Source organism: Triturus cristatus, chromosome 3_1 (assembly GCF_964204655.1).
Source record: "Triturus cristatus chromosome 3_1, aTriCri1.1, whole genome shotgun sequence".
Taxonomy (NCBI): domain Eukaryota; kingdom Metazoa; phylum Chordata; class Amphibia; order Caudata; family Salamandridae; genus Triturus; species Triturus cristatus.
The window spans coordinates 493,398,699-493,417,228 of NC_140583.1; the positions used below are offsets into that span (position 1 = coordinate 493,398,699).

At 48.2% G+C, this 18,530-nt stretch overlaps 1 protein-coding gene across 1 annotated transcript in view; it reads left to right on the forward strand.

The window, feature by feature from the left end:
* PDIA3 (protein disulfide isomerase family A member 3) overlaps positions 1-15,935 on the forward strand; it is a 160,953-nt gene extending 145,018 nt beyond the window's left edge. Inside the window, exons 12-13 of the mRNA XM_085644348.1 lie at positions 14,781-14,838; positions 15,431-15,935. Of these exons, the coding sequence (XP_085500474.1) occupies positions 14,781-14,838; positions 15,431-15,541 (169 nt within the window). The 3' untranslated portion in view covers positions 15,542-15,935. The remainder of the gene's footprint in view (positions 1-14,780; positions 14,839-15,430) is intronic.
* The last annotated feature ends 2,595 nt before the right edge of the window (positions 15,936-18,530 follow it).

Below are 18,530 nucleotides of genomic sequence, written 5' to 3' on the forward strand. Positions count from 1 at the left end.
TACCAAACACCACATACATCTACGTTTTACCTTAGTCAGTTCCCATTACCAGTTCAGAGTCCTCACATTCAACCAAGTCGGCTCACTGCATTTTTATCAAATGCTTTGCTTCGGTAGCAGCCACCCTCAGAAAGCCGGGTCAGCAGGTATTTCCCTATCTGGACAACTGGCTGCTAAAAGTACCAACGCCATCGCAAGCGTCCAAAGCCACAATACCTTGCCTCACTCTTTCGCAAGCTAGATCTGTCAACCATCAAAAGTCAACTACTGTTTCTATTCTCAAACATGGATACAATCCAAAACCAAGGGTTAGAGGAATATGAGCTGTAGATCATATGCGTTAGCATACATCGCCATCTGGTGTTGGGCCTGGATGTTTGCACTTTGTTTTTCTTCGGAGAAGTGTTTGTAGTCATGAGGTAGGTGACTCCTCCCTTTGGTGATAGTGCACATGGGCATCGACTCATCCCCAGTTTTTTTCCGCCATCAGGTTAGGATGTGTATTGCTGCACTCCGTTTCGGTATAGTTTTCGAACCCCTTCGCACAATCCTTTACCCTCGACGGTATTGTCTTCGATCGCGTTTTCCCAATCATCTCGTATCGTCCAAACTGTAAAACCTTAGATCGGGAACCTCGAGGTGTGCCGTCTGGCCTACCCGTGCCGACCATGCCAGCAGTCGATGGAACAGACTCCGTTCTTGCTAAATTCCCACGCATCGACCTGCACGAGGTCTGCAACCTGGGCCTATGCCCGGAACATGAAGAATCTTCCTACGAAGCCTGTCTATCATTCCGATGGTAGGAGACCATCCATGATCGTCTGGCTCGACGCCACGAGATGCAACGTGGCAGCGGCTCTGTACCAGATATCTTCAGCTACAAACCACAACACAGTCCTGCCGCACAGACCGAAGAAGAACTGGTCTCTGTGTCTGAAGCTGACTCCGACATGGAAGAAGACCTAAGCGTCACTCCGGCTCAACGAACCGCGAGTACAGACCCCCCAAGTGCCCACTCGTGCTAAGAGAAAGGCCCCGGTATCACCCTCTGGCTCCTGTCGACACCATGAAAATGTTTCAGATGCCCCGCCCTCTGGCCCGGCTATGAAACATAAACACAAGCCTTCTGGCTCAGGCTGAAGCCGATCCCAGTCCGGTGCCGATCCAACATCTTTGGCACCAAAACAGGACATGGGACTCCTCACAAGTCGTCGGTACTGAGAACGTCTTTGACACTGAGCCTTGGAGCCGAAACCCTCCTATCCAAAAGAGCCGGAATCAAATCTTTGGAGCCGAAAGGCTCCACGCCGAAAAGCTCGGAGCCAACCCCTTCTGCGCCGAAAAGTTTGGAGCCGAAACAAACCGCCCCAAAGGCTACACAGCCTAAACCGGCTAAATCTAAAGAACTAGATCCCAAACATTCGGCACCCAAAGACTCTGAAGGAAAATCTTCGATGCCGAAATCTACCCCAAAAGGAACAGACTCCTTCCAAACAAATTCCATCGGAAGAAACACCTTTGGACCCAAAACAGAAAAAACTCAGTATCAATCCCAAAACTGGACATCTTATGGCTACTCTTACCAAAAAACGGAAGTTAGACCTCCCGCAAGAAGCCCCTATACCTCTTAAGCAAAAAAGAGACATGGGTACCAACTCTTCTCCCCCTTACATACCTCCCTCTTACATACCTCCCTCTCCTCCTATCCCAAACATCACACCAGCAAATTCACCACCTCCAATGTCACCGGACTCGCAGAATGACTATTTTGATGATGGGGATGGGATTGGGGATGATGGCCATCATATCCCGCAACACCCAGACATACCACAAGACACCCATGGTATGATTACGATAAGTATTCAGATATACCAAATGACGCTGATCTATATCCCTCTGGACCTTCCCCACCTGATGACATTGGCTTTGCGCAACTCATCAACAGGGCAGCCAAATATCACGGGGTGGAACTGCATAGTGGCCCTCTAGAAGAGAATTTCCTTATAGAAACGTTCACGCATTCAGAGAGCTATTAACACCCTACCCATGATGAAAGGCATGTTAAAACATACTAACGAAGTATTCAAAGATCCAGTTGGAGCCCTAATACTAACATCTTGGGTAGATAAGAAATACAAGGCCGCTCCTTCAAACCCTGCATACATAAAAGGTCCGTTACCACTAGACTCTCTTCTTGTATCTAATGCCCACAAGGGAGCTAACTCTCAAACAGCCGGGGACGCTCCTCCTCCCGATAAGGAGTCCAAACTTATCGATGCCTCGGGCAAAAGAGTAACTTCCCAGGCCACCAACTCCTGGCGTATTGCCAATGCTCAAGCTCTAGCGGCATGTTATGACAGGGCACATTATGAAGAATTAGAAAAACTTCTACAGCATTTACCAGAAGAACATAAGGCCAAAGCTAACGACCTCATTCAGGAAGGAAAGCTCATAACAAACACTTCCATAAAATACGCTCTAGATGCCGCAGACACAGCTTTGCGTGCTTTTAACTCTAGCATACTCTTGCGGAGACTGGCGTGGCTTCGAATCTCTGGATTCAAACAATAGGTACAATCCTCCATACTCAATCAGCCTTTCAATAAGGAACATCTTTTTGGGCCTGCAGTGGATACTTCATTAGTAAAAATGAAGAAAGATACTGACACTGCAAAATCCATGGGAGCTCTACAATTACCATCTAGCAGGGACTCCTTTCGTCGCTCCTTCTACAAGGGTGGCTCAAACAATTTCGTCAGAAAATCCCTCCTGCTCTTAAAAAAGGGAACAACCAATCTAGCCCATCCAGAGGCTATTTTAGAGGAGTTTACATGGGAAACCATAACCAGGGCAGAGGAAGAGGCAACTCCACCCGCACTTCCTCTGCCAACAAACAGTGACTTCCCCCATTCCACTCCTGTTGGCGGGACGTCTCACTGTTCATACCTGTCTGGAAGTCAATCACCTCAGACAAGTGGATAATACAAATTATCCAAAATGGTTATTGCCTGGAACATACCGGCACTCCACTAACAATCCTTCCAAAACAGCGAGCAATGTCACCAGAACATCTCACCCTATTAAAACAAGAGGTCCTCTCTGTTAAACAAACATGCAATAGAACCAGTTCCCTTACACCACCAAGGGACAGAAGTGTACTCCCTATACTTAATTCCCCAAAAAGAAGTCTCTCTCAGCCCATACTGGGCCTCAACCTCTACATTCAATCGGACCACTTTCACATGGTCACCCTACAACAAGTGCTCCCATTGCTTCAGCAAGGCGATTTTCTTTCCACTCTAGATTTAAAAACGCCTACTTTCATATTGCCGCAACCACCCAACTTTGTCATAACTTCAGACGCCTCCATGGACATCTGGGGTGGTCATCTCCAAGACGTATAAATCTAAGAAAAGTGAAACCGTGCATATCAACCGCCTAGAACTGAAAGCAGTCTCTCACCTTGCAAGCGTTCCTGCCAAAGATAGCAGGGTCAACCTTGCAGATACGTCCAGACAATATGACCTGCATGCATTATCTCAACAAGCAAGGTGGCACAATATCGCTAGCACTCTCCCAGGGAGCTCAACCGCTCTGGAGCTGAATCACAACTTGCAACATTTCTCTGAGAGGCGAGCACATATGCGGCGCAGGCAACACCTTGGCGGACACTCAGCCGAGCCAAGTACAGATGTCATGAGTGGGAATTGAATCAGTCGTAATTGAACAAAATATTTTCATTATGGGGACAGCCAGCACTGGATCTCTTCACGACCAACGAGAACTTCAAATACTAATTCTAATCCACTAGGTACCCACTCCGAAGATAGTTGGTGGCATTGCCATTTTGATCAGATGTTCCGGGATCTATGCATGCGCTTTTCCCACCTTGTAAAAGTTATTAGTGGTACCAAGGGCCTTGTGAAATGAGAGAGGGTCTCCAAGGGCTGCAGCACCCTAAGAGACCCCTCACCAAACACAGCCCTACTGCCACTGCAGCCTGCATGTTTTAGTGTAGATGAAAGTGAGGAGTAGACCTGATGCACATTTGTGTTACCGGCCTACTAGTACTGCAAGAGGCAAAGGTAAGTCACCCCTACAGCAGGCCATACCACCCTAAGGCAGGGTGCACTATACCTCATGTGAGGGCATAACGCATGAGCAGATATGCCCCATAGTGTTTAAGTCCATTCTTGGATATTAGAAGTGCACAGTGAAGCCATGCTGAGTACATGGGCTGTGAGCTTATCGCTGTGAGTTCCACAGCGCCATGATGGCTTCACCGAATTCCAAGATGTTTGGTACCAAACATTTCAGCTCAATAAACCAACACTGATACCAGTGTTGGATTTATTAAGAAATTCACCTCAGAGGTGCCCACTGAAATCCTACCAACTCGCTAGTGTGTTCCTGATTGGTCCACACCAGCCTGATAGCTCTTAACATGTTTCTGACCCCCCTTTTGCTTTCAGGGGTCAGAAATCAAGCCTGTACTGGGTGGAGGTGCTTCACACCTACCCCTATGCAAGAACAGCATATAAAGGCGGTGAGCCTCAAAGCTTCCTGTCCTTTGTTATGCTGACTATGGCCTCTCCAGCTAGTGGAGATGCCCACCCCCTGTCCAAGCCCCATTTTTGGCAGCAAGGCCAGCGGAAAAAGTAATAAGCGAGAGGAATGTTCCCCTGGGGTGTCCGGGTGCCTCTGCACCCGGACACCCCAGGTCAGGTAAACTTGAAGTGTTGGTGCTTTCTTGTACCTTGATCCCCTACTTACCTTAAGTCCAGAAAAACAGTCCTGTAAGTAGTCTGCAAGCGTACCTATGCAGTGAAGTTTCTCCCACAGCATAATATTACCTCTTTTAAGACACATGTTTCAAATCTGGCAGCTGTCATTTTCTGTTTTTCCTGTAGAAATTGATAATGTCTAAAGTACTTCCAATAATCTTGGTGTTCGGCTCTGGCTCATGGAAAGAACTCCATTTAAAAAGTGCCCTCGATGTGGGTCCAAATTTCCCCACACCGATCTTCATGAGGTATGCAACCTCTGCCTCTCCCCTGAACACGAGGCTCGAGACTGTCCGGCCTGTAAGTCTTTCCGATCCAAAAAGACTATTCGGGACCGAAGAGCCAGAAGGAACATGGCACACTCCTCGACGTCTATTCCAGTCGACATCTTCGGAGACGAGATCGACTATCCGGAACATCATCGCACCGAAGAGGACCTCTGCAGCGCTTCCGATGCCGACGAGTCAGATGTGGAAGACATCACTCCGGCGCAGAGGGTCGTGAGTACCAATCTCCCTGAAATATAAAGCTAGGGCCAACGAGTTAATTCAAGAGGGTAAAACAATCACAAATACCTCCATACGTTGTGCCCTAGATGCAGCAGACACAGCCTCCAGGGCCATCAACACCAGCGTCTTTCTCCGTCGCCATGCTTGGTTAAGGGTATCCTGGTTTTAAACCAGAAGTACAAGCCTCCATCCTTAACCATCCCTTTGACCAGGAACATCTATTCGGGCCAAAGGTGGATGAGGCCTTAGAAAAGATGGAAAAGGACACGGATACCGCAAAATCCATGGGGGCCTTACAGTCTCCCCCGCCCAGACGCTCCTTTCGCCGCTCCTCCTTTTGGAGTACATCCAGAGGCTACTCAGACACAGCGTCCACATCATACAAATCCCCTACTCAGACCACCTTTACAAAAGGTTACCAAAGAGGCGGCTACAGGGGTAACAACAACAAGGGCAGAGTCAAAACAAACAACGCCCGTTCTGCCACACCTCCTACCCAATGACTCGGACCCCGCTCCCCCCCCGCCCCCCCCCCCCCCCCCTGCTCCACCCAGACCATTCCACTCCGGTCGGGGGCAGACTCCAAAATTTCCTTCATGTCTGGGAGACCATCACCTCAGACAAATGGGGGACACAAATAATTCGGTCAGGCTACTGCCTAGAACTAACATCTACCCCCCCCCCCCCCAACATTCCACCCAGGCAACGCCCAATGTCACAAGATCATTCAACATTACTAAAGCAGGAGGTAATCTCCCTCCTACAAAAACAGGCAATATAACGCATTCCTGTCCAACAAAATATGGGGGTCTACTCCCTATATTTTCTAATACCAAAAAGGGATGAGACTCTACAACCTATTCTAGATCTCCGGCCCCTAAACACATACACTCAGACCATTTTCACATGGTTAAACTACAGCAGGTACTTCCGCTCCTAACCCAGAACGACTTCCTCACCACACTGGACTTGAAAGACGCATACTTCCACATTCCAGTACACCATGCTCACAGAAAGTACCTCAGATTTGTAGTGGACTGACAACAATACTAATTCAATGTGCTCCCATTCGGAGTCACAACAGCACCACGGGTATTCACCAAGTGCCTAGCTGTGATGGCGGCACACTTGAGAAGACAGCACATTCACGACTTCCCATACTTAGACGATTGGCTGATAAAAGCCACTTCATACAATCAGTGTGTACGCCACACCGCCACCACAATCGAACTACTTCACAAACTAGGTTTCACGGTGAACCACCAAAAGTCCCAGCTACAACCATCCCACATAAAACCATACCTCGGTGCCACCATAGACTCCTCAAAAGCGATCGCCTACTCGAATCCGGCCAGGATTGCAAGCATTCAGGCTTTGCGACAAAAATTCATACCTCAACACTCCCTTCCAGCACGAGTTTTCATGCAACTAATAGGGGTGATGGCCTCTTGCATTTTCATAGTGCCCCATGCAAGACTCCAGATGCATCCTCTCCAAGAGTGCTTAGCGTGCCAATGGAACCAGGCCCACGGTCAACTGACCGATCTGGTGTTGGTAGACTGTTGCACCCATCGCTCTCTGCAGTGGTGGAACACCACAAACCTTTCCAAAGGTCGACCGTTCCTGGACCCGGTTCCCCATATAATACTAACAACGGACGCATCGCTCTCCGGCTGGGGAGCTCACCTATTACACCTCACAGTGCAGGGCACATGGACGCCTCAACAAAAGTTACTCCATATCAACCATCTGGAGTTACTAGCAATCTTTTTAGCCCTAAAATATTTTCAAACCCAGATTTCAGTCAAAGCAGTCCTCATTCGCACAGACAACATGACGGCCATGTATTATATACAAAAACAAGGCGGCACACACTCTCCACAGCTCTCTCAATTAGCACAGAGCATATGGAGATGGGCAATTCCCCACAGAATCTTTCTCCTATCTCAACATGTCCCAGGAGTCCAAAACACCATGGCAGATCTGCTCAGCAGACAGACACAACAGATCCACGAGTGGGAACTTCACCCACAGGTTCTTCATCCGTTCTTTCAAATGTGGGTGTTTCCGCAGATAGACCTCTTCGCCACCCACGAAAACACAAAATGCCCAAGCTTCGCTGCCAGATACCCACACCCATTGTCCAAAGGAAATGTGATATGGATGAACTGGTCAGGCAAATTTGCGTACGCTTTTCCGCCTCTCCCACTCATTCCATTTAGTGGTGTGCAAACTACAACAACACTCCCTCACACTAATCCTAGTAGCTCCAACGTGGGCCAGACAACCGTGGTACACCACGCTGCTGGAACTCTCTGTAGTACCACACCAAAAACTGCACCTCTCACCATGCCTCCTAACCCAGAACCATGGAGAGATCAGACACCTGGACCCAGCTCAGGTCAACCTTGCGATCTGGCTCCTGAAGTCCTAGAATTTGGGTACCTAAATCTTCCCCCTGACTGTATGAACGTCATCAGAGAAGCCAGACGACCTACCACTAGAGCGTGCTACGCTGCCCAGTGGAAACTATTTGTTGTTTATTGCCATAACCACACCATCAATCCCCTGGACGTGTCCATTCAACACATCATAGGCTACTTACTCCACCTACAAAGGTGTAATTTAGCCTATACGTCCATTCGACTACACCTCGCAGCAATTGCAGCTTACTTACAAAACAGGCAACATCTTTCACTCTTTAGAGTACCTGCCATTAAAGCCTTCATGGAAGGCCTAAAACGAATAATTCCCCCCGGAGTACCACCCTCACCTGTGTGGAACCTAAATATTGTTCTCACAAGGCTAATGGGGCCTCCCGTAGAACCTTTACACAAATGCAAACTGCAATTCCTAACATGGAAAACAGCTTTCCTTGTAGCCATCACTTCCCTTAGAAGGGTCAGTGAGATACAAGCGCTTACCATACAAGAACCTTTTCTTCAGATGCACCATAACAAAGTTGTTTCCGTACCAACCCAAAATTCCTACCTAAAGTCAGTTCCCCTTTTCACCTAAACCAATCTGTAGAACTAGCAGTATTTTTCTCGCAACCACAGACCGTTGCAGAAAGGGCTCTGCATACACTAGATGTCAAACGAGCCTTACTCTACTACATCGAGAGAACACAACCTTTCCGAAAGACCAAACAACGGTTTCTCTTTCTCTCCACCACACAAGGGCAACCCCATCTCAAACAGGGATAGCTAGGTGGATTGTAAAATGCATTCAGATTTGCTACCACAAAGCAAAACTAACGCTATCCGTTCCCCCTAAAGCCCATTCTACACGAAAGGTAGGGGCTTCCATGGCATTTTTAGGGAACATCCCATTAGATGATATCTGCAAAGCAGCTACATGGTCAACACCGCACACTTTCACTAAACACTATTGTGTAGATGTGCAAACTAAGCAACAAGCTAGTGTGGGCCAGGCTGTACTCAAAACATGATTTCAAACCACTGCAACAGATACCGGTGATCGCCGCTAAGGTTGGGAACTGCTATGTAGTCTATGCAAAAGTGTGTAATCTGCAGCTCATATGCCTCGAACGGAATATGCTACTTACCAGTATGCATCTGTTCTTGGCATGTAGAGCTGCAGATCTACACACGCCCTGCCGCCTCCCCAGCTACCTGTATCTGTTCCAGTTTTATCTCATTTAGATAAACACATGGGTTTCTTCACAGTTATTACTACGCTCCATCTTTCCCTGCTAGCGAAAAACAATCTGAGGATGGAGCTGAAGCCCATGCGCAATACCATCCAAAGGAGGAGTCACCAACCTCGTGACTTCCAAAGACTTTCCAAGAGGTAAAACAAACTGCAAACATCCGGGCCCAACACCAGATGGCGATCTATGCAAAAGTGTGTAGATCTGCAGATCTACATGCCAAGAACAGATGCATACTGGTAAGTAGCATATTCCTTCTAAATTGGTCTCAACATTCTTCTTGAGTTGGTCACATTTATTGATTGTTTGCACAACAAATACCTAAACTTACCCTCTAAGCCTAAACTGCTCGCCCACACTACCATAAAGAGCACGTTTGGTATTATTAATTTAAGCCCTGGAAGCCAATAAGGGTCATCTAGACTTTCTACATACTGTACCTCATTTTGGTGGTCTACATAAAAAGCCCGCTTCCTACACCTGTCCCTTTCATCTGCTAGATCCACCACTCCCCTGTAAATGCGATAGAACTAGAAATTTGGGGATGAAACTGATGCATTGGGATCACATGTATAATTTTTCTTCAGAATCCGAGGAACCCTATGTCCTCTGAAATTAAATGTGTTAATATTAATGTAATCGAGGCCTACCATGAACACTGCATCCAATGAACGAAAGGATTCGGGGTTGGGAAGATATTAGTTTCGATTCCGCACACTAGTTAGATGTAGTATGTTCATTTTGAAGTGAAATGGACACAACTGTTAAAGGGAAAATAATTGCACTGGTATTTTTCAGGCTTAAAAAAGCCCCAGATTCCGTATTGCAGACTTCTGTTGGGGAAACACCCACATGTTAAAATGACCCAAAAATGTGGACCATCAATTGTCCAGTGAGTTGCATGTTGATGCAGTTGCAGAAACTGAACATTTAAGTGTCCATGTATGTGTGTTCCTGTTAGTCATCTGGAAAATTATATATTTGTGCAATCAATCACTGCATTTGTAAAGCGCGCTACATACCCGAGAGGGTCTCAAGGCGCTGGGGAGGGGGGGGGGGTGCTACTGGTTGAAGAGCCAGGTCTTGAGGAGTCTTCTGAAGGCCAGCAGGTCCTGGGTCTGTCGTAGGCTGGTGGGGAGTGTTCCAGGTCTTGGTGGCGAGGTAGGAGAAGGATCTGCCGCTGGCTGTGGTTTTTTTGGATGCGGGGGACTGTGGCGCGGGCGAGGTTGCCTGAGCGGAGGGTTCAGGTGGGGGTGTGGAAGCTGAGTCGGTTGTTGAGGTAGGTGGGTCCGATGTTGTGCAGGGCTTTGTGTGCGTGGATCAGGAGCTTGAAGGTGATCCTTTTGTTGACGGGGAGCCAGTGCAGGCCTCTCAGGTGGAGTGTGATGTGGCTGCGGCGGGGGACATCAAGGATGAGTCGGGCCGAGGCGTTCTGGATGCTTTGGAGTAGTCTCAGGAGCTTGTTTGTAGTTCCTGAGTAGAGGGCGTTCCCGTAGTTGAGTCTGTTGGTGATGAGGGCCTGGGTAACTGTTTTTCTCGTGTCGAGGGGGATCCATTTGAAGATCCTGCGGAGCATACGGAGGGTGTTGAAGCAGGACGCGGAGAAGGCATTGACTTGCCTGGTCATGAGAGAGTGGAGTCTAGGATAACCCCCAGGTTGCGTGCGTGGTCCGTGGGTTCTGGGGCTGTGCCTAGTGACGTGGGCCACAAAGAGTTGTCCCAGGCTGATGGGGTGGGTCCGAGAATGAGGACCCCCGTCTTGTCTGAGTTCAGCTTCAGTCTGCTGTCCTTCATCCAGTCTGCTACGGCCTTCATTCCTCTGTGGAGGTTAGCTTTGGCGGTGAGGAATATGATCAACTGGGTGTCGTTGGCGTAGGAGATGATGTTGAGGTTGTGTTGTTGTGTGACGTGGGCGAGGGGGGGGGGCCATGTAGATATTGAACAGCGTCGGGCTGAGGGAGGATCCCTGTGGGACGCCGCAGATGATCTCTGTGGTTTTGGAGCGGAAGGGTGGGAGGCGGAAGCTCTGGGTTCTGCCGGAGAGGAAGGATGTGGTCCAGGCCAGGGCTTTCTCTTGGATACCGGCGTCATGGAGGCGTGCTGATAGGGTACGGTGGCAGACCGTGTCAAAGGCAGCTGATAGGTCCAGGAGGATGAGGGCGGCTGTTTCTCCTTTGTCCATCAGGGTCCGGATGTCATCAGTGGCGGCGATGAGGGCGGTCTCGGTGCTGTGGTTGCTGCGAAAACCGGATTGGGAAGGGTCCAGGATGTTAACTTCGAGGTAGCGGGTCAGCTGTTTGTTGACAATCTTCTCGGTCACTTTTGCCGGGAAAGGGAGCAGGGAGATGGGCCGGAAGTCCTTGGGGTCCGCCTTGGGCTTCTTCAGAAGGGCGTTGATCTCGGCGTGCTTCCAGCTTTCTGGGAAGGCTGCTGTCTCGAAGGAAAAGTTGATTGTTTTCCGGAGGTGGGGCGCGATGGTTGCGCTGGCTTTGTTGAAGACGTGGTGAGGGCAGGGGTCCGATGGGGATCCGGAGTGGATGGAGTTCATGGTTTTGATGGTGTCTTCGTCGCTGACGCTGGACCAGACAGTCAGGCGACTGGTGCGAGTGGTAGTCGCAGGGGTGGTGCACTCTATGGTGGGTGCGGGGGGGGGGTCGGAGTTGAAGCTGTCGTGGATGTCGGTGGTCTTGCGGTGGAAGAAGGTGGCCAGGGAGTCGCACAGGTCTTGAGATGGCGGGATGTCGTTGGTGTTGGAGCTGGGGTTGGAGAGTTCTTTCACGATGCTGAAGAGCTCTTTGGTGTTGTGTGCGTTGTTACAAAAGGGGGTGGTGATGGACGGAGCATCAGAACCAATAAAACACTCACACCCAGTCAACAGATCTGGGTTTGATCCATCACCATTCTTTAGCCCACTCTGCCACCCCAGTTCAGACATGGCCATATGCAAATCAGTCTGACCCTGTGCCTCATGGGAACAGTCCAGCCCGAACTGCCAAGCCATGCCTTCCCTGGACCGGAAACAAGCTTCCTAGGACCGGTTTCTGGCATTTCAGCCATCTTCAGCCAGGCTTGCTTGAATCCAGTGGCAAAGTGAGCAAGGGACTCACGTCTGAGCATACCCTGCCAACTTATGGCGATTGCGGGATGTCGTTGGTGTTGGAGCTGGGGTTGGAGAGTTCTTTCACGATGCTGAAGAGCTCTTTGGTGTTGTGTGCGTTGTTACAAAAGGGGGTGGTGATGGACGGAGCATCAGAACCAATCAAACACTCACACCTAATCAACAGATCTGGGTTAGATCCATCACCATTCTTTAGCCCACTCTGCCACCCCAGTTCAGACATGGCAATATGCAAATCAGTCTGACCCTGTGCCTCATGGGAACAGTCCAGCCCGAACTGCCAAGCCATGCCTTCCCTGGACTGGAAACAAGCTTCCTAGGACTGGTTTCTGTGTGTGTGCGTTGTTGTCTAGGCGGTCCTTGAAGGCGGTCTTCTTGGCGGTCCTGATGAGTTGGTGGTGTCTGCGGGTGGCGCTCTTGAGGGCTGTGGTTGTCTGGTGTTCGGTTGTGGAGCCATTTCTTCTCCAGCTTCTGACAGGTGTGCTTGGAGATCCGGAGGTCCTCGGTGAACCAGGCGGCTTTCTTGTTGGTGTGGTTGGTTGTAGAGGTCGTGAGAGGGGCGAGGGTGTTGGCGCAGTCGTTGATCCACTGTGTGAGGTTGGTCGCGGCGGTGTCCGGGTCGGTGGGTGGTCTCAGGGTGAGGGCGGTAGTCAGTTGGTCCTCGGTGACCTTGCCCCAGCAGCAGCGTGGTAGCTGTTGGGTGCGGTGGTGGGTTTTCTGAAGGTGAAGTGGACGCATCTGTGGTCAGTCCAGTGTGGTTCGGTGGTGTGGTTGAAGGAGACGTGGGGGCTTGCGGAGAAGATGGGGTCGAGCGTGTGTCCAGCGGCGTGGGTAGGTGTCGTTACGAGCTGTTTGAGTCCGAGGTTGTCTATCAGGGCGGTGGAGTTGGCGTCGTTGTTGTTCTCGAGGTGGAAGTTCAGGTCCCCGAGGAGTATGTAGTCTGTGGAAGCGAGGGCGTTGGTGCTGATGAGGTCGGCGTTGGTGTCACTGAACTGTGGGCGGGGTCCGAGAGGTCTGTAGATGAGTTTCTCTGAGGGTGGTGTTGGGGTCAGTGTGGATCTGGAAGTGCATGTGCTCGGCGGTGGTGAGGGTGTCATCGGTGTTCGTTGAGATTTTGATGGAGTCTTTGTGGATGATGGCGATTCCTCCTCTCACTCTGTTGGTGCGGTCTCTGTGGGAGATCTTGTAGCCCTGTTGGATGGCTATGGCGATGTCTGGTGCTGAGGTGGCGTTCAGCCAGGTCTCTGTCAGGAAGGCGACGTCTGGGGCGGTGGAGTCTAGGAGTTCCAGAGTTAGATGGCGTGCTTGCGAGCGGAGCGGGTGTTGAGGAGGATGCAGCGGAGGTGGTTGGGTTCTCTGGCTGGTGGTGTGGAGTTTTGGATGCTGGTGAATCTGCAGTTCCGGCAGGTGAAAGGCCCCTGGGTGCGTTTCGGGGTGGCCCGGTAGCAGGGGTGGTCTCGTCTGGTGTTGAGTGCGTGGAGGGTGCTTGCGTCGTAGTGCAGTCTGGCGGTGCAGGGTCCAGGGGTTCTGGCGCTGGGTGCGGTCCAGGCGCGGACGGGCGCAGACGGGCTTGCCTTAGGTGCGCCTTTGGCGCACCAGCTGCGAGCGGCATCCATATGAGGGCAGAGGGAGGGAGGAGCAGCTGGGAGGTGGGAGTGGGGCGGCCAATGGGAGTGAAGGGGGCGGGCCGCAGGGGCTCAGCGGCGGGGAAAAACCCGGGGAAAAAACAGCAGGACAAGACGGCGGGAGAGGGACAACAGAGCACAGGGGTACAGAAAGCAAAACACAGGGGCACAGAATGAAAAATAAAAAAAGTGGCATAGAAATCCAAGCGCAGGGGTACAGAATGAAAAAGGGAGCGAGCAGTCGGGCGGCAACGGAGGTTCAGCCCACAGGGGGCTGCGTGGCGGATGGGGGGAGCGACCTGCCTGGTGACGGGGTCAAAGGTCGCTCTTCAAGACCCTTGAAGACACGCTAATTTAGCTGCCTTGATAGCCAGATAATGCATGCTCCCTCTAAGACTTTGAAAAAAGTTGATCCTTAAGTGGTCTGCCCCTGGCTATGCAAAGTGATTTTGTGCATGTATGCTTCTGTTGGCACAAAGTATTTTGTAGTGAGTTTGAAATAAAACAGATTGAGAATGTTTGCTTAACCTAAAACAAGTTAACCTTCGAACTTGGGAGGATTGCCCGTCTCAGTGATGCTGTTCTCGGGCATGTCATGCCTTTTTCAGTTATTTGAGTGTTAGAAAGTTTAATAGGTTAGGAGTATGAAATATGTTTGCTCTCTTGAATGTGCGGAACAAGGGATTTGTTTATCTTCACTCACTTTTTTGCTGAATCGTCTGGTTGTTTAAGGATTATTTGTGAACCGCTGTGATCTGTTAAGTGCTCCACTTGAATGTAATGAAACTCACTTATAACCTTCCCCACCCCAAACTTATTTGTGTTTGTACTGCAGTTGCCAGATTTGTATCTGTAGGTACAAGCTCATTACATCAAATGTGTGGCTTTTAGCCTGCTTAGGAAGGTAGTGCTGTCTTTCTCATGCTCTACATAGATTTAGACTCCAACTAAGAATATCAATTCTTAAGAAGGGAAGTAAGACTACTACACGGTTAACTTGTACACAAGTTTATTTTGGCAAGAATAAATACATTGAAATTCTGTACCATAACAAAAATGTTTTTCTTTCAGATTCCCGACAATTTTCTTTTCACCCGCTGGTCAGAAGCAGAACCCCAAAAAATATGAGGTGCGTGAAGGTGCATTTGATACAAACTTGGGTTATTTGGTGCTGTGTTAGACGGGGAGAAGAGGGAGGAATCTTATTGTCTGTTAACAAGATGGCATGAGAATTGTAGGCAAGATTAGCCCTAAGAGATCGAAGAGTAGACCTTTGAAGTCCCAGAACATAGAACCTAAGCAATGGAAGAGGTAAAGGTGTTGGACAGAAATTGGTGGCACATGAAAGGAGTGGAAGTTGCATAAAAACAGAACACTAACGTGGATTCTAAAAAGCAAAACCAAACTGTTTGCTGGAAGCAAGCTAGCAGTGGGCAACAAGTCCTCAAGCAAGCCAGTTCTTTGCCAGCGTAGTTCTTCCCAGTATTTTTGTTATGGACATGGAATTTGCACATGATTTGTACGATGGTTACTATATAAAAAGATGAAGCGGTTTGCAGCATTTTAGTAAGATCCAGCAGGAGCTGTTCAGGTGTGAAACAGCTGCATAGATATTAAAGGAATAGGGAGCAAAAGCATGCTTACAAGTCAGGATGTGCACTAAAACAGTTCAGTGGGTGTAGCTGAATAATAATGAAAATGTGTTTATGGTCTTGTTTTAGGGTGGGCGAGAAGTCAGTGATTTCATCAGTTATATAACAAAGGAAGCCACAAATCCACCAAACATCAAGGAAGATGACAAGCCAAAGAAGAAAAAGAAAGAGGAACTGTAAACTGAGCAAGCAACCAAAAGCACTATTTTAAAAACCACAAAGTGAATGTGTTGGGAAGTACGCATTGTGGGGTAGGGAAGAGCTGGAAATGTGAATTCTGGGTGAAGATGAGGAATTGGACACGTAAAGCAACATCAAGACACAGCCAGTGTAATTAGCCATCTGTCTCAATTACTTAATGTACATGAATTTTCTTAAATGCACTGTTTTCTTTTTAAGAACATCGAAGGTCCAGAACCAGTCCATGTTTATGGTGAGGCATGGGGCGGGGAGGGGGGTGGCACAAGGTTAATCATTTTTGAGGGCGGGACAGGGAGGTCTGTAATTTTTTTTTCTCTCCTTTTTTTGTACATTTGGATCAATGAAACAATAAATGGACGCCACCTTTAAACCAGGGGCTCATTCTTGTGTGAAGTTTTTAAATTGTTAATGTTACACAGCTCCAATATGTTCGTAGTTTTGGGGAACAGTATGTTGAATTACCAGAATAACTTATGCCTTGGTCCAGCTTTTGAAGAATGCCCATTTTCTATCATGGGGACTCACTTAAGTTAGACCAGTCTCCGAATACAGGTGTCTGACACTAGACTAGCCCTTTCCATACATTTCATTCATGAAACCTAGCAAGGCACTATGCTCATGATTTGTACAGATCTGGGTCGTGACTTAATTGCACTTACCAGTGCAGAGCACCTTTGTGGAATTCTGTGTACGTGTCAATTTATCGAATGTCATACATTTAATTACAAAACATTTTTTGAGCTATTCTAGTATTTGCTTTCTATGTCAGATTTTTTTTTTTGCCTTTGTTTTAAGAATATGGTGTTGGAGATGCACTGTCCTGCCATTTTAGTATTTGGTGTATTAGAAGTTGTTAGTATAGTAAAAGACATGTCCTCTTCCCCCCCCCCCCCCCCCAACCCTGAATCCACACTTGCAAGTGCGTAGTATCCTGATTTTCGGATTTCTTGTCCCAGCCTCATGCCAATTTAATGTGTGTAAAGGCCTAGGCCAGTACGGTGACATGAGTAAAATCCGGGATCTTTAGAAGAGCGCTCCCTTTTGAGACCGTGGACTAATATCCCTGTTTACGAGTTAGCCTGTAGGTAGGTGGTGGCAGCATACCTTGTTTTTGTGAATCGGTCATGACCAGACCTCTTGTGTTACATGAGGCAGAGCCACTGCCTCCCTTGTGTAAAGTTATGCTGCTAGACGTTAACCTAAATCCTAGCGCTAACATCCTGTTCATAAATGCTCAAGTGTGTGTGTGTGTGTGATCTTTGCACCACACATGGAAGGTATCTGAGTGAACCAGAGTGAAGGAGCTCAAGGAGAAGGCAGTGAGGCCTTATTTCCCACTAAGTGAAAAGAGTTGTGCTGAGATTCCCTAGCATGGAGCAAGATGATCTAGACGTTGGGGTAAGAGGAGAGCAAGTTCTGCCATTGTCCTGTAGTTCCTCCTAATCCGTAAGGTCTAGGCATTGTGTGAAAAACATAAAAATAGCGGCTAAGACTGATTCCGGACACCCCCAGAGGATATGTTGGCCTACAGACAAAGTAGATCACAGTGCCACCATACTCCCCCTAACCTACCAGGGAGTGAATGATTCCTCGCAACAACTGAACATGACAACTCTAACCTCTCCGGGATTGTGGAAACAGTACAGAACCTTTCGCTTAGTCACTCGTGCTCACTTATTGTCAGAGAAGTATACACAGAATAAACTGTGGGACATTTTCAATATGTTTATCAAACCAGCTTTAGTCATGTATAACATGTGGTTTTTGTAGTAATTTCATGGTGCTTGCCTGAGCAATTTTCTTAAATATTTGGACCAACTATCTGTCCTTCAATGTATTCACCAAGTTGTTCGGTCATTGTTAGAGTAGTTGTATTTAACTGATATTTTATAGAGATCTGGTATGCACAATGTGGGAACTTCTAATCCTCCAAGCTTGATTAACCTACAGCCAATATATACGGTATACCTACTCAGCTGAGGCGAATTTGTTTCCCTTTCCACTACGGACGTCTCTGGTTAAAATATGAGATGGGGTCTCTGAGAAAGCACGACTCAACTAATCAGACTGACCGTTCAATAAGAGCCTAACCAACGTTGGCAGTGCAATGTCATTTAATTCCTACTAGTTCGTAGGATCTGCACATAGTGCGGACATCATAAACTAAGGGCCTGGTGTCAAGACTGATTACGGACACTCCCGCAGGATATGTTGGCCTTATAGACTATCTAGCTCACACTGCCACCGTAAGCTCCTCCTCCCCTCAGTACAGAGCCTTTCGATCAGTCATTGAAAATAGATGGAGGTGCATAATTCAGAAAGTCCAAGAGGCAGGTAGTTATAAATATCTTTATTTCAATTATTAGAAAGTTCATCTGATATAAAAGGTCCAGCCAACGCGTTTCATTCCCGCAAGGGGAACTTCATCAGGGCTGAAGTTTCTAGTATTTCCTGTCTCCTTAAAGTTTCAAAAGATTCTAAAGAATTCCTAGGGTACAGTGTATTGCACTTAGACCTATAATTCCTGCGTTCGGTTCTCAAAGCATCTCTGATTCTTCGGTTTAGTACTCGATCAGTCACTCCTGCTCATTAAGTCTCAGAAATATACAGAGAATACACAGTGGGATGTTTTCAGTAATATTTATTGAACCAATGTCATCCTTGCATAAAAATGTGTGCTGCAATGATTCATAGACCGGAGCAGATAAGTGATTAAGGGCACCAAAAGCTTAAATAGTAGATCTAGTTCTACCATGGTGCTAAAAGAGTGTAAATATACAGGGATATAAAACAAGGCAGTAATCTAGCGTACTCCTACTATGAGAACCCTACTTTAAGTGTACCTAGAGTGTGTTGGTGTAGAGCCAAGAATCTCCCCTCATGGCACAATCCAACCCTATTACTTGGTGGGAGAGAATGAAGGACCCCGTCTTGCTCATGAACTGGACACTCCTCACAAGATGTCAGT